This window comes from Podarcis gaigeae, assembly GCF_964106915.1.
Source record: "Podarcis gaigeae genome assembly, chromosome: W".
NCBI classification, from domain to species: domain Eukaryota; kingdom Metazoa; phylum Chordata; class Lepidosauria; order Squamata; family Lacertidae; genus Podarcis; species Podarcis gaigeae.
In genome coordinates, this window is record NC_139695.1 from 1,971,439 (window position 1) to 1,985,457 (window position 14,019).

Genomic DNA, 14,019 nt, shown 5'->3' on the forward strand with positions numbered 1-14,019 from the left:
AGGAAGTCAAATCGGTAATGATACAATGGGCCAGAGACTTTGGTTATAATATTCAGTTTGAGGATTGGGAAAAACTGTGGAAAGAGAATTTAAGATTTACTGCATGTACAGTACTTAAAGAAAATGTTATGAAAATGTTTTACAGATGGTACATTACACCGGTAAAACTATCAAAAATGTATAAGACGTGCGACAAATGTTGGAAATGTAAAGAAAAAGAAGGTATGTTTTACCATATGTGGTGGGAATGTAAGAAAATGAAGGGTTTCTGGGAGATTATCTATAACGAAATGAAAAAGATGTTAAAATATACATTTGTAAAGAAACCAGAGATCTTTCTTTTAGGAATTACAGGGAACGAAATTAGAAGAAAAGACTGTAAACTTTTCCAATATGCAGCCACAGCAGCAAGAATTCTACTGGCCCAGAAATGGAAACAAGAGGAGATACCGACAATAGAAGATTGGAGACTGAAGCTGACTGACTATGCAGAATTGGACAGATTAACCGGAAAAATTAGATATTTTCAAGACCAAAAGTTCATCGAGGACTGGGGGAAATTTGTTGAATATCTGAAAAGAATATGTGATGTGCAAACAACACTGGTGGGATTTCAAGAAGCACTGTGAAAACAGAGATATATTGTTAAAAACAAATAGGAGTGGGAGGGAAGTTTAATGGCAATATAAACAGAGAATTGCGTAAACTGAGAAGAAATTATGGATGATTGTCAGAGAAGCCGAAGGAAGTCTAAAAAGTATCAAATTTGTGAAAATTTGGCATAATTGTATTTTTGTGTTGGAAAATAATAAAAATTATTTAAAAAAAAAGAGATGCTGAAAGACAGCCTGCAGTACCAATGTGTTCTGCCTCAGAGGGTGGTGTTAGCTAATGCTGGTAGGTTGCCTTTTGACTGGTCATTTGAATGCACTGGGTTTTGGAAACCTCATCTACCCAGCTTTCAGATGGACCCTGTAATCTTCCCTTTCTGAAATGCAGTTTCCAGGCTGCCCTTATTTATGGGGGCCCTTTTTGATACAGAATAAAATATACATCTGAAATAGTGTATGTATTGTGTGGTGCTTTGAGAGTCTGTTAAGGCACTGGGGTGGGCAGAACCCCCACCCCACCCCAACCTTGGTCTAAATTCCTGCAACACTATTGTGCCTCAAAAATTTCTTCTGAGGTGTTCAGTACATACTGTAAGCAGGAAAGCCCATTTATACATATATATGGGGAAGGAAGGTATATAGAATCTGAACCTACTTCATAGAATTGGCAATGTTCTCTTTCTCACCGCATAAGAAAAAGGCTTGGGGAATTAGTCTTCAGGAAAATGTGTCTTGTACTGGGACTTGGTTTGATATGAAGGAGAGTGACCTATTCAGCATGTGTTTCTACCTAGTGAAATTCAGTTTAACTTAATGATACCCAAGGATTCAGGATTCAGACATCCTCTGTAATTGTTCACTTAAAAGCACTGGAATGGGTTCTAAAAGACACTGCCAACAGGGGAAAGCACTGGGCAAGCTGCCTTCTGTGGAAGTGAAAAATTTTGTAGTGGTTAAAGTGCTGGACTAGGACCTAGGAGACTGCAGTTCAAATTCCCAGTTAGCCATGAAGCCAGTTGGGTGACCTTGAGCCACACAGTGTCTCTCAGCCAAACCTATTTTATAGGGTTGTTGTGAAGATAAAATGGAGAGAGGGAGAAGCGTATGCCATCTTGCTACTTGGAGAAAAGGTGGGATATGAATGTAATACAGTGATACCTCGGGTTAAGGACTTAATTCGTTCTGGAGGACTTAATTAAGAACTTGATTTGTTCTTAACCTGAAACTGTTCTTCACCCGAAGCACCACTTTATCTAATGGGGCCTCCTGCTGCTGCACGATTTCTGTTCTCATCCTGAAGCAATGTTCTTAACCCGAGGTAATATTTCTGGGTTAGTGGAGTCCATAACCTGAAGCGTATGTAACCTGAAGCATATGTAACCCGAGGTACCACTGTAAATAATAGATGAGATGGAAATACTTCTGGTCGATGGTTTTGCTCACAGCTTACCTGTGTGAGGAGTGTCGTGCATTCTTTCATCCTCACCCCCAATGTTTTGAAGAAAAGCTGCTATTCGCCTTGCAGATTTTTTTAAAAAATTAGACTATCACAAAGTAAGTGTGGAATAATGTTACTTTGTAGGCTGGATGGAAGGAGAACCATGCCACTTTCATGAATGAACTGAAAAATCTACAAGCGGCAGGATTAACCACCCTTGGACAGGCTCTTCGATCATCATTTGATTTGCTAAACCTCAACAGATTAGTGTCTGGAATAGACAACTATGGACAGGTAATGGATGATAGCATTTAATACCTTCACTTCATCATCTGAAAAATCTTTACATCTCTTTTGTAAAGAGGATGTGAGAATTTGCTGACATGATTAGTCAGTCAGTCAGTTTTATTGCACATAGCCAAAGGCTGCTGCAATGTACACAGAATCATTCAACAATTAAAAGAAAATATACTGAATTGATACAAAAAACTTAAAATCATTTTTATTATCAAGACATTACCTACTCTAAACAGAGCTATAAAAGTACCTTAATATACAAATTAAAACATTAAACATTAAAATGTATAAGCTAAAATTATCAAATAGCCACTAATATATTTAAAATAATGTTAATTAATACAGTGTGCAATTATATACGGAATTTGGTGATAAAGTTAGAATATTGCTTGATGTAGATAGTGTCAAATAAATTCATCTCCTTTACAGTTGGTGGCTACCTTGGCTATATAATTTGCTCTAATTTTCCTGGTGGCAATTGCAAAGAGTGCTACACGCCAGGTCACATACTTATCTATGTCTGTGAGGAGAAATAAAATCATGTCAGAGGGGTTCTGGCCAGGGGACCTTGTCATTATAGGTGCTAAAAATTGTTCTCTTGCTTCATTATGTAAGGGGCATCTGCATTACCTTGGCTAGGGAATGTAGTGTTACGCTTAGCAACTCCCAGTTGTGTCTTTGTCTCTGACTTAGACACAGCTTTAACTTGTCTAGAGTTGTCAACAATAGTAACACATGCAACAGCTGAGTTAGCAAACTCTTGAGAATACCTCTTGGGTGGTACACCCTTTGTAACCCTCTCAGATCTGCGTATGAGGTGCTGATCCTCTTTGCTGACTGGCTCATCCTCTGGACTCTTTGGAGAACCAGTTCCAATAGTAAACAGTGGTTCATCCTTAACCTGTGAAGGTCTAGCCATTGTGTGTGAACCTCTCTCAATGACTGTGTCAACAGAGCTCTCTGAGCTTTCTGTGTCACTTTCAGTACCATTATAATCAGAAAAATCAGAATCATCATCTGAATTGTCCTCAGTGGGAAATGTGTGAAAAACTACTCTCTCCTGTCCAGGAGCACTCTAGGAATTTTGTGAGAACCACCTGACCAGATTCAGACAAAATTACTCTGTAGAGACCTTTTTCATAACCCACAAAAATGCCTTTTGCATTTTTAACTCCACCTGGAGCTTCTGTCTGCACATGAGATCCAAAAACCTTAAAATGTGCTAGAGAAGGTTTTCTATGGAACAGCTTCTCAAAAGGAGAACATTCCATACCTTTTGAAACCTTTCTCAACCAAGTATAACAAAAACAATATAAAGATTTAGCCCAAAACTCATGTGGCAAATGTGAACTCAGCAATTGTGCCTTCATGCCATTCTGCAATTGCTTGTTCACTTTTACACAAATACTTTTGTTCCATGCAACTTGAGAAACAGCAGCTTTGTGCTTTATCCCTTGTTTCTCCAGGAAATCCTGAAAATCCTGTAAAAGAAAAACTGGCTTTTCATCTGTGAAAAGACAATTAACAATAGCATCATGAACATTCTTAACCTTATCACAAAACTCCTTAAACCTTGTTAAGGCTTCTTTGGGACTTTGCAAAATGTAAATCCATACATAATGAGAGATATGATCAACACATACAAGATAATATTTAGCATTGCCTCTAGATGGTGCTAGAGGACCAATCACATCAGCGTACACTCACTGAAAAACTCTGTTAACCTTCTTTGTCTTTTGATCCTCGACGTTTTTCGTTACACCTGCAAGAGAAATCATGTTAGAATCACATGCAGTAGACATATTGTAATCAGATTCCTCAAATGTCAACAGATACAGTCCATCTTTCTCTCTGGCAGAAAGATACAGCTCTCCATCTTTGAAGATTTTGCAGCTTTCTTTATCATAGGACAACACCAGTTCTTTCTTTGTGATCTGCGAAACACTCAGCAGATTAAACTTTAAATCAGGAACAAAATACACACCAAAAAAAGTGTATACACAAAACAAAAAACAAAACAAAAAAGTATAGTCAAGTTCAGGCTTTTCAGGTAAACAGTTCCGATCCCTCTCGCTTCCAACTCCTGGCCATTGGCCTGTTTTACAGTGAAGCTTTGCTTCTCAAACGTAGAAAACAGTTCCCGGCATGATGCCATGTGCTGCGTCGCTCCCGTGTCCAAAACAAATGTATTTTCTACCGAAAATGCGGCTTTTGTCGACAACGGAGCCTTAGCTGGTTTCACCTGGGACTTGGTACAACTTTTGCTTGAAGCCTCAGGCTTTGCAGAACTCCCTCTAGCTCCCTTTTGCTGACGTGGCTTCTTACAGTTCCTCTGAACATGCCCAGGCTGGCCACAATTGTAACAACAAACAACGTTCAGAGCTTCAGCTTGCTCTTGCTTTGCAATAGCAGTGGGGGTGCTATAACTCCGAGCCTCACTTCCCCTGTCAGCGACATCCATTGCAGCAAAAACAGGAATAGCACCAGTTCCTCCACTCCCCCTTCGGGGCTCAAAGCTCCTCCCAGCTTTCGATAAGCTCTCAAGAATCTGGCCAACGCCATCTTGGCTTTCCCTTTCTGGTGCAGCCAACTTTCGGCCCTTGCTTCTCACTCCAGCTGCACAAGCTTTCCGGAGCTTCTGAGAGAACAAAGCCATCTCAATTTCAAGCCTCAGCTTTCAGCAGCGAGCTGATAACTCCAAAGGTCTGTTGGGCTGTTTCCAATCTGCTTGCATCTGGCAGTTAGCCCAGCTTGGAAAGTCCCTTCCAAGAGTCTGTAAACAACAAGCCTTCGCTGCAATTCCAACAGCTCTTTGCAGCCTAGCTGCTTGGAAAGTCCCTTTCTCAGTCAGTGAGATAACAAACAAACGCTGCAATTCCAACACTAGTTCCCAGCCTCTAAGTCACAGCCTTGCTTTTGCTTCGGCTTGCTTTTGTCTCACTCCTTGCTAGCTCATAAATCAGCTCAAAAAGTACTCATGTCTTGTCGCTTAGCAGCGGAACTTGGCAGGCGACGGCAGACGTTATCAGTTTCCCTGGAATGCGAAGTACAGTGGTGCCTCGCAAGACGAAATTAATTCATCCCGCGAGTTTTTTCGTCTAGCAAATTTTTCGTCTTGCGAAGCACGGAATCCCATAGGAATGCATTGAAAATCAATTACTGCGTTCCTATGGTCAAAAAAAGTCCAAACAAAGCCAAATTTGGTACAACAAGAGTTTATTAACTGCTCTTTAAAGTCACACATACTGTAAAGAGCATTTCAAAAATTGAAGGAGCAATAAATTAAGTTTCTAAACATGACAGAAAAACGTTTAAAAATCAACAAAGTGTACAGTACATTTTCTAAGACTCTGGGGGACAACTCAAAGAAGGTTCCTCTTCCACTCTTTGCTTCTTGCTGGAGGACCTGTCCATGGTCTGCTGCTTCATCCACCTTTTCAGCACCTCCCTGAAAGACGACGTGACCCTTGTATCAAAAGTGTTCGCAAGGTCATGTGTCAGATCCTTGTCAGGGTGGTGCCGCTGTGCAAAAGCCTGCACATCTTTCCACTTCAGGCAAATGTCCCTCAGTTCTTTGGAGGACAGCCGTTCCTCAGTTGCTTCCTCCTCTTCCAGCGAGGCCTGCTCCTGCTCAGCCTCTGCCTGCAGTTCGACCAGCTCCTGGGTGGTCAGCTCGTGGTCGTGCTCCTCCACCAGCTCGCTGACATCCTCCTCTGTGATCTCTAGGCCCATGGTCCTCCCCAAGGAAACAGTGTCCTGCACCACTGTTGACTCTGGTGCATCAGAGTCACTTGGTGCCACACAGTCCGGCCACAGGCTGCGCCAAGCGCAATTCAAATTTCTCTGGCTGATGCCGTTCCAGGCCGTGGTGATTATCTTCAAGCAGGTGACGATATCGAAGTGGTCCTTCCAGAATTCCCGCAGGGTGATGTTGGTACAATCAGTCACCTCGAAGCATCGCCTGAAAAGCTCCTTGGTGTAGAGTTGTTTGAAATTGGCGATGACCTGCTGATTCATCGGCTGGAGCAGTGGCGTGGTGTTAGGCGGCAGGAACATGATGCTGATGAAGCTGAACTCCAACAACAAGTCCTCCTCAAGTCCTTTAGGATGAGCAGGAGCATTGTCCATCAGAAGCAAAGCCTTCAGCGGCAGGTCGATGTCCAGCAGGTACTGTTTGACAGCAGGGCCAAAAGCAAGATTGACTCAGTCCACAAACAGCACACGTGTGACCCAAGCCTTGCTGTTGGATCGCCACATGACACTCAGCTGCTCCTTGTCGACCTTGTGTTTCTTGAAGGCCCGTGGATTCTCAGAGTGGTACACCAGCAGGGGCTTGATCTTCAGGTCGCCGCTTGCGTTGGCACAGAAGATCAGGGTCAGACGGTCCTTCATGGGCTTGTGGCCAGGCAACTTGGCCTCCCCCTGAGTGATGAAAGTCCTTTTGGGCATCCTCTTCCAAAACAGCCCGGTCTCATCACAGTTGAAGACCTGCTGTGGAACGTAGCCCTCCGTCTTCACAACCTCCAGGAACTCCGCTGCAAAGTCTTCAGCCGCAGGAACATCAGAACTGGCAGCCTCTCCATGCCTGACCATGCTGTGGATTCCAGATCTTGTCTTGAACCGGTCAAACCAACCTCTGCTTGCCTTGAAGACTTCTGGCTCACCTGAGGTTCCTGGCTGTTCCCGGACGAGGTCTGCGTGCAAGGCCTTGGCCTTCTCGCAAATGACGGCCTCAGTCACTGTGTCCCCTGCACGCTGCTTCTCTTCTAACCAGATGAGCAGCAACTTCTCCACCTCCTCCAGAACAGCTGGGCGGTTCTTCACGATTCTGGTGACTCCCTTGGCTGCATCAGTCGCCATGATCTTCTCCCTCATCTTCAGGATGGTCCCGATGGTTGATGGATTCCTGCCGTACTCCCTGGTGAGGTCCGTCACACGCATTCCGCCGTCGTGCTTCTGGATGATTTCCTTCTTCATTTCCAGCGTCACCTCCTTCTTCCTCTCGCCGGCCTCTGCAGCAGCGGTCTTCTTGGGTCCCATGGCAGCACAGCTCCTACCTTCGCAACCCCCCCCCCAAAAAAAAATCAGTGCTTCACATCCAAAAAATTCAAAAGCACCAAACCTCCTAGAAAACACACAAGCTTCCAGATTCTTGGAAACCCCTCCCCAACTATTCCCCCAGCCACCCACCACACAGAAATTCAAACCCAGAATTTTTTTTAAACAACAGCAGACTGGCCCAATGGTCACAAAAAATCAGAAAAATGCAGAAAAAAAACCACACAAGCTTCCAGATTCTTGCAAACCCCTCCCCAACGCCAAGTCCTTGAATTCCAAACACCCCAACCCAAAATCTAAAAACCTCCAAAAAAGTTTTAAAAGTTTAACTTACCAAATGGCTGCAAAAGAAGTTTTGGAAAAGCTTCAAAAATCACGAAAGTCTTCAAAAACCTCAAAAAAGGCTACCACACCGCGTGCTATGAGTTGCTCCTCGAAGTGAAGTCGCAACTGCACCTCTTCAAGCAATGCACCCTGGGTATTAACGGTTTTGTGAAAAAGGAAAAAAAAAACTTGCAAGACGTTTTCGCCTTGCGAAGCAAGCCCATAGGGACATTCGTCTTGCGAAGCAACTCAAAAAACGAAAAACTCTTTCGTCTTGCGAGTTTTTCGTCTTACGAGGCATTCGTCTTGCGAGGTACCACTGTATGTGGCTTTCTCTGTGCTGTTTGTAATCCAAAAAACAGCTTCTCAGTGAACCGAAGAATGCTTCAATTCGCGTTCACTCTTTCAGCCATAAATCAGCATACCTTCAGGGGGACGTTGCTTATCAGCAACACACATCTCCACCGGTGCTCAGCCGTCCTCAGCCGTTACTTTTGTAGCCACCATCCGCTCGCTACCACTCCCTTTGCAGAGGATGTTTACGATCCATTGACCTCTGATCTGCTACCAGATGTTGGAAAACAAGCCTTCTTCGGGAGAGTGTGGCCCCTCTCCCAGGCTCCCGGCTTGTTTACCGGTGACCTCCCTGGCTGCAATCCCCGCAAGTCCAGGATAGGTCTCAATAGGCGACATCTCCCAGCGTGGGAAAATGCACACCCCCTCCCTCCTTGCTTCCCAGCAGGCAAAGGAGATAGCCAGAAATCTATTTACATCGCTTTATTTCTGACTCTGCAGCACTACAGAAAACATGTCCTTCACTTCAGACTCCATCCAGCAAGTGGCAGAGACTTCCTGTACATACGCAAGAGGAAGGTCTCATATTACACTCTGAGCAAATTCCGGTGAATTGCCCTGTGAACTGACTGTAACACTGTTTCCCACAGACAGCCCCATCATGTGATGTTTTCAAGCTGGCTGTTTGCAGCTGCGTTGCTCTCATATCGTAACAATTTCCACCTTTACAAGCAGCGAATTTCAAAATAGCTTTTGTTGATTTAAAGGCTTGCAAATTTAATATTGGATAGCTGTATATTCCAAGATGCCGTTTCTGAATAAACCAATCCCAGATATTTAAACGTATTTACTTGGTTTATGATGGTTTCATCCAGGTGCCAAACATGCTTTTTAGGGTGCTTCCCAAATACAATGACCTGCATCTTATTACAGTTTATAGATAAAGCATTCCTCGTGCAATATGAACTTAATTTTGGAAGCAGCCGTCTCAGGCCTACCTGGGTTCTAGATACAAGTGCTAGGTCATCAGCATACATTAAGACTGAGAGTTTTTGGTCGAGAATTGTGACAGGGGCAAACTGTAGGCCCTCCAGTTCTTTAACCATGTCATTAATATAAAAATTAAACAGGAAAGGCGCCAAAATGCATCCCTGTTTGACTCCAGTAATGGTCTTAATTCTAGTGGTGAGATCCACCTTTACTTCTATTGATGTGTCAGTATATAATGTTTTGATGAGAAATAATGGATGGAGGTTTAAAACAAACCAAATAGACTGCTTGAGTAACGCATTGGGTTTTTTTATGTGCAGACAAACAAACATAACACACAGACATACATTATATAACAAATAAAAATGAGAAAAGAAATAGGAGAAAAGGAAAAACAGAAAAGAAATAACAATATTAACAAAAAGAACCATAACAGAAATAAAAACATACCTAAAAATACTCTATATGGACAGTATATTTTAACCAAATTTCAGATCCATTTTCTTTTATGACTTCCTTCATCCTCGATGCGGGTCTGTTATTGTGAGGGATGTGTTTGCTGCCAAGCTAGTTTGGAGATAACATTCCAGGCACCGAGCCACTTCTGTCCGGTAGATTTATTACTGCAAATTACAAGCCAACTCCGGGGCTCCAAACAATGCGTCCATGTTGCTTAGTCAGTTGACGCTTCTGAATTTTCGTGACGTTTCTTTTTACACCAGCATGCCCAGTGAGGCAGGGAACGCCTCTTACTTCCCCTCTTCTGAAAATAGCTAGTTCCTGGAACAGATTGGCCACTCCCTAATTCAGTCTCTGATTCAGAGGACTGGCCGGAAAAGGGCTGTTTAGGCTCTCGGTAAGTGCTTCCATGCCCCCCCCTCTCTGGCTGCCTCCCTTTCCCTGACATCCACCCCCTCCTCAAAGGCCCCCTCCCCTCCGGGAGCCTCGACTGCCTCCATTTCTTCTCCATCCGGGGTGGCGGGTGGAAAACCTGTAAAACTACCCTCCTCCTCATCCGTCACATCAAAAACCTCCCTCAAGTCCCCCATTCCTCATGTTCCCCAATATACTACTACTACTTCTTCTCCTCCTCCTTCTTCCTCCTCCTCCGATGGTGGGAAACTCCTCTTCATCGTCCATTGTCTCGAACACCTGTTGCAACGACCTACCCCAGGGTTTGGGCTTGTCAGGGAAAAAATTGTGAAACTCCTCCACGAGGTCCTCTTCTGTGACACAGCTTTCCGGAACCCAGGTGTTCTCTGAGCTTGGGGCCCCTTCCCACGCCACCAGGTACTGTAACTGCCCCCCATGCCAGCGAGAATCCAGTATTTCCGTCACCTCGTTGCACTGCTCCTGTTCCTCCATTTCAGGTGGTGGGGGTTCCCCACCCCCACCACCCTGCCTCCTACCCCCCTCCCTGTAGGAGAGCAGTGACCGGTGAAAAACTGGATGGATTCTCATGCTCTCTGGCAACCGCAGCTTAAAGGCCACCGGGTTGATTTGTTGGATTACCTCAAATGGTCCCACCCTCCTGGGTTTGAGCTTCTTGCAACCTCATTTCCAGGGCAACCCTTGCATGGACAACCACACCTTATCCCCAACCCGGATCACTTCCCCCGGCCGCCAATGCTTGTCGGTCTGCCTCTTGTAAACCTCCTTGGACCTTTCCAAGTTGAACTGCAGCTGCAGGTGGATCGCCTCAATTTCCTCCGCAAAGCGTTCTGCTGCGGGCACACTCCATGACTCCTCCCCCCTTCCCGGGAATGCCCTTGGGTGACAACCGTGGTTAACAAAAAACGGAGTCATTCCCGTGGAAACATTATCCGTGTTGTAGGCAAACTCAGCCAGAGCAAGTTTGTCCACCCACTTGCTAGGTCTCTGACTAACATAACACCGCAAATACTGTTGCAAAACAGCATTTGCTCTCTCCGCCTGCCCATTGGTCTCCGGGTGCCTGGCTGTGGTAAAACTCACCTCCACCTGCAACAGACTCATGAGTCTGCGCCAGAAACGTGAGGTGAACTGAGTCCCCCTATCTGAGACCACCCGCGTGGGTTCCCGTGTAACCTAAACACGTGCTCAACGAACATCTTGGCTGTTTCTTCTGCCGTCACGGCATGCGAGCAGGCCACAAAATGGCACATTTTTGTTAGAAGGTCCACCACCACCATGATCACTGTCTTTCCCCTGGACCTGGGCAGATCAGTCATGAAGTCCACCGCCACCACCTCCCATGGCCTTCCCTCACCTTGGGCCACCAAAATTCCCTGGTGACCAGCAACATGGTTTTGTGCTGCCCAAAGTGCCCCGCCGTGCAGCTATCATGAAGCTGTTTGAGCACTCTGTTCCTAAGGTTTTCCCCCGGGACATACAAAGCTCCCCTATAGTACAGGAGCCCTCCCTTTACTTCGAAATCTCCCTCGGAACCTCCCCTTTGCCTTAACTCCCCCATCTTTTGCCTGGGAAAGTCATCCTCTCTGAGCAGCCCCATCAGTTCATCGTCCTTGACCAACGCCCTCCCCCCATCCACTGGGTCTCCTTCTTCCGCCATATACTCCGGTTTCCATGACAGGGCATCGGCCCTCGCGTTCTGTTCTCCCGGCACATACTGGATCTGAAAGTTAAAGTTGGCAAAGAACTCCGCCCACCTTATCTGTCTCTGGCACAACACCCTCGCCGTTCGCCAGTACTCCAAATTCTTGTGGTCGGTGCACACCAAGATTTGGTGCCTCGCTCCAATCAGAAAATGGCGTCATTGTTTGAACGCAGCGACGATCGCAAGCAATTCCTTATCGTAGATAGTATAGTTCTGCTCCGATTTACTCAGTTTCCGTGAAAAGAAGGCACACGGACGCCACTCCACTTTTTGATCTGGCTGCAGTAAAACCGCCCCAATCGCCCAATCAGAGGCGTCCATCTCAACCCGTAGTGGTTGATCGGGGTTGACGTGGAGCAGTTGCTCCTCTGATGCAAAGACCTTCTTGTGCCGCCTCCGTCCAGTGAAACTTCTTCTTGGCACTAAGACAGTCCGTTATGGGCGCCGTCAGTTTCGTGAAACCTTTGATGAATTTCCTATAGAAATTGCTGAAGCCCAGGAAACGCTGAACATCCTTCCTGGTCTTAGGGCTTTCCCATTCCACCACCGCCTTCACCTTCTCCGGATCCATGGCCAGACCCTTGTCTGACAGCCTGTAACCCACGAACTCGACCTCTTTCGTGTGGAACTGACACTTCTCCAGCTTCACCCACAATCGATGCTCCTTAAGTTTGCTCAGGACCTCCTGTACGTCCTTGACGTGCTGTTTCTCGTTGTCCGAGCACATCGTCCAGGAAACAAACGCAGTTCCGGTACAGCAAAGGCCCTAGCACGTGGTGCATGAAGGCTTGGAAACAGGGACTTCCGCACTGTAATCCGAAAGGCATAACGAGATACTCAAACGCCCCCAGCGGGGTGAACATGGTGGCTTTCCACTCATCACCCTCTCACACTCTGATGAGATTGTACGCCCCCCGGAGGTCCAACTTGGTGAAAATCTTCCCCCTTCACACCCTGGCTAGAACGTCGTCAATCCTGGGCATTGGGAAGGCCACCAGTTCCGTCAGGCTGTTCAGGATTCTGAAATCTACGACCAAGCAGCGTTCGTTAGTAGATTTATTGTCCACGAAGAACACAGGGCTCCCACCAGCCGCCTTGGATTCTCTGATGAATCCCCTCCTCAGATTTTTCTCAATAAAGTCCTTTAGGTTTTCGATTTCTCCTTCCAACATGGCGTAGGTCTGTCCCACAGGCAGCGTGGCCCCCGGCTTCAGGTTGATCTGACAATCATATGGCCGATGAGGTGGCAACGTGTCAGCCTCCTTTTCACTGAACACCTCCTGCAGGTCCCTGTAGCACGAAGGTATTTCGGTAGTTCCTGCTCCGCATGCTGCTGCCATCCTGGCCTCCGTCAGCCAGTGTTGCTCTAGGCCCAGGCAGTTCTCCATGCAGTGCGTCAAACCAAAAGTGAGGGACCGTTGGTGCCATGAAACCACCGGGTCGTGCAAGGCCAACCAACTCATGTTCAATATGATCGGCGGACCCGCTAAGGTGGCCATGTGAAAGGCGATGACCTCGGAGTGGGTAGACACCCGCATCCTCATGGGAGGCGTTCGATGTGTGACTTCACCACCCAACAGTTCTCTCCCATCAATGGTAGTAACTTGCAACGGAAAATCCAAAGGCCTCAGGTTCAGTTGGTGCCAGGCCACAAACTCCTTGCTAAAAAAGGATGCAGAAGCACCTGAGTCCACTAAAGCGAATTCCTCCACCGTCTGGCCATTGGGAAGCTCTAGAATCACCTTCAACATTATGCTTGCTTTGGGGTGTCCAAGCTGGGGACTTTCGCTGTCGCTTGCGCCTGGCTGTTGCCCCGGTTCATCACCAGCCAGGCCTCCTCGTTTCCTGACATCTTAGGAGCCTCTGCCTCAGTCTGTTGAGCAGCCCCAACCATTCCCTGCCAGTTACGACGCTCAGGACACACTCTGGCAAAGTGCCCTGCTTTCTGACAGACAAAACATTTCTTGGCCGCTTGCCAGTCTTTTTTCTCCTTCCCGCCTGGCCGTTGCGTTTTCAAACTTTCCTGCGCGCGGGCAGCCTCTGTCTCCATTGGCTCTGTCATTTGCTGACCCTCTGAGGCAGCTGCCGGCATTTCAGGAATGCGGTTACCATGGTAACTCCTTTCCTTGCCTTGTCTCCTTTCCCGCTGTCTGGCTTCTTGTCTCAACCCCACCGCAAGCGCAGCCTTCGTTAACCCATCCATGTCCTTAGGGCGTGGACCCCTGGCCAGTTCGTCCTTAACTTCCGAGTTCAAACCTCCCTTAAATAGAGCTTGTACTGGCTGTGACTCCAATTCCCAGCCCAGTTTGTGTATAAGCATGGCGAACTCGGACCAATAATCACGCACCGTGGATTTGCCCTGCTTCAAAGCTAACAACTCCTCCTGTGTCTTGTCAATTAAACTTTCATCT

The 14,019-nt window shown here is 46.4% G+C and overlaps 1 protein-coding gene across 6 annotated transcripts in view; it reads left to right on the forward strand.

The window, feature by feature from the left end:
* Positions 1-14,019, forward strand: part of LOC310835932 (integrator complex subunit 6-like) — a 128,264-nt gene that overhangs the window by 35,756 nt on the left and 78,489 nt on the right. For 5 of the 6 annotated variants that reach the window (XR_014559800.1, XR_014559801.1, XM_083720879.1 and 2 more), the window contains one exon: positions 2,194-2,343. The exons of the other annotated variant lie outside the window; for it this stretch is intronic. Coding sequence is in view for 3 of the 5 variants with exons in the window: in XM_083720879.1 (XP_083577005.1) it covers positions 2,194-2,343 (150 nt within the window). In the remaining 2 variants the exon portion in view is untranslated. The remainder of the gene's footprint in view (positions 1-2,193; positions 2,344-14,019) is intronic. 6 annotated transcript variants of the gene reach the window in all.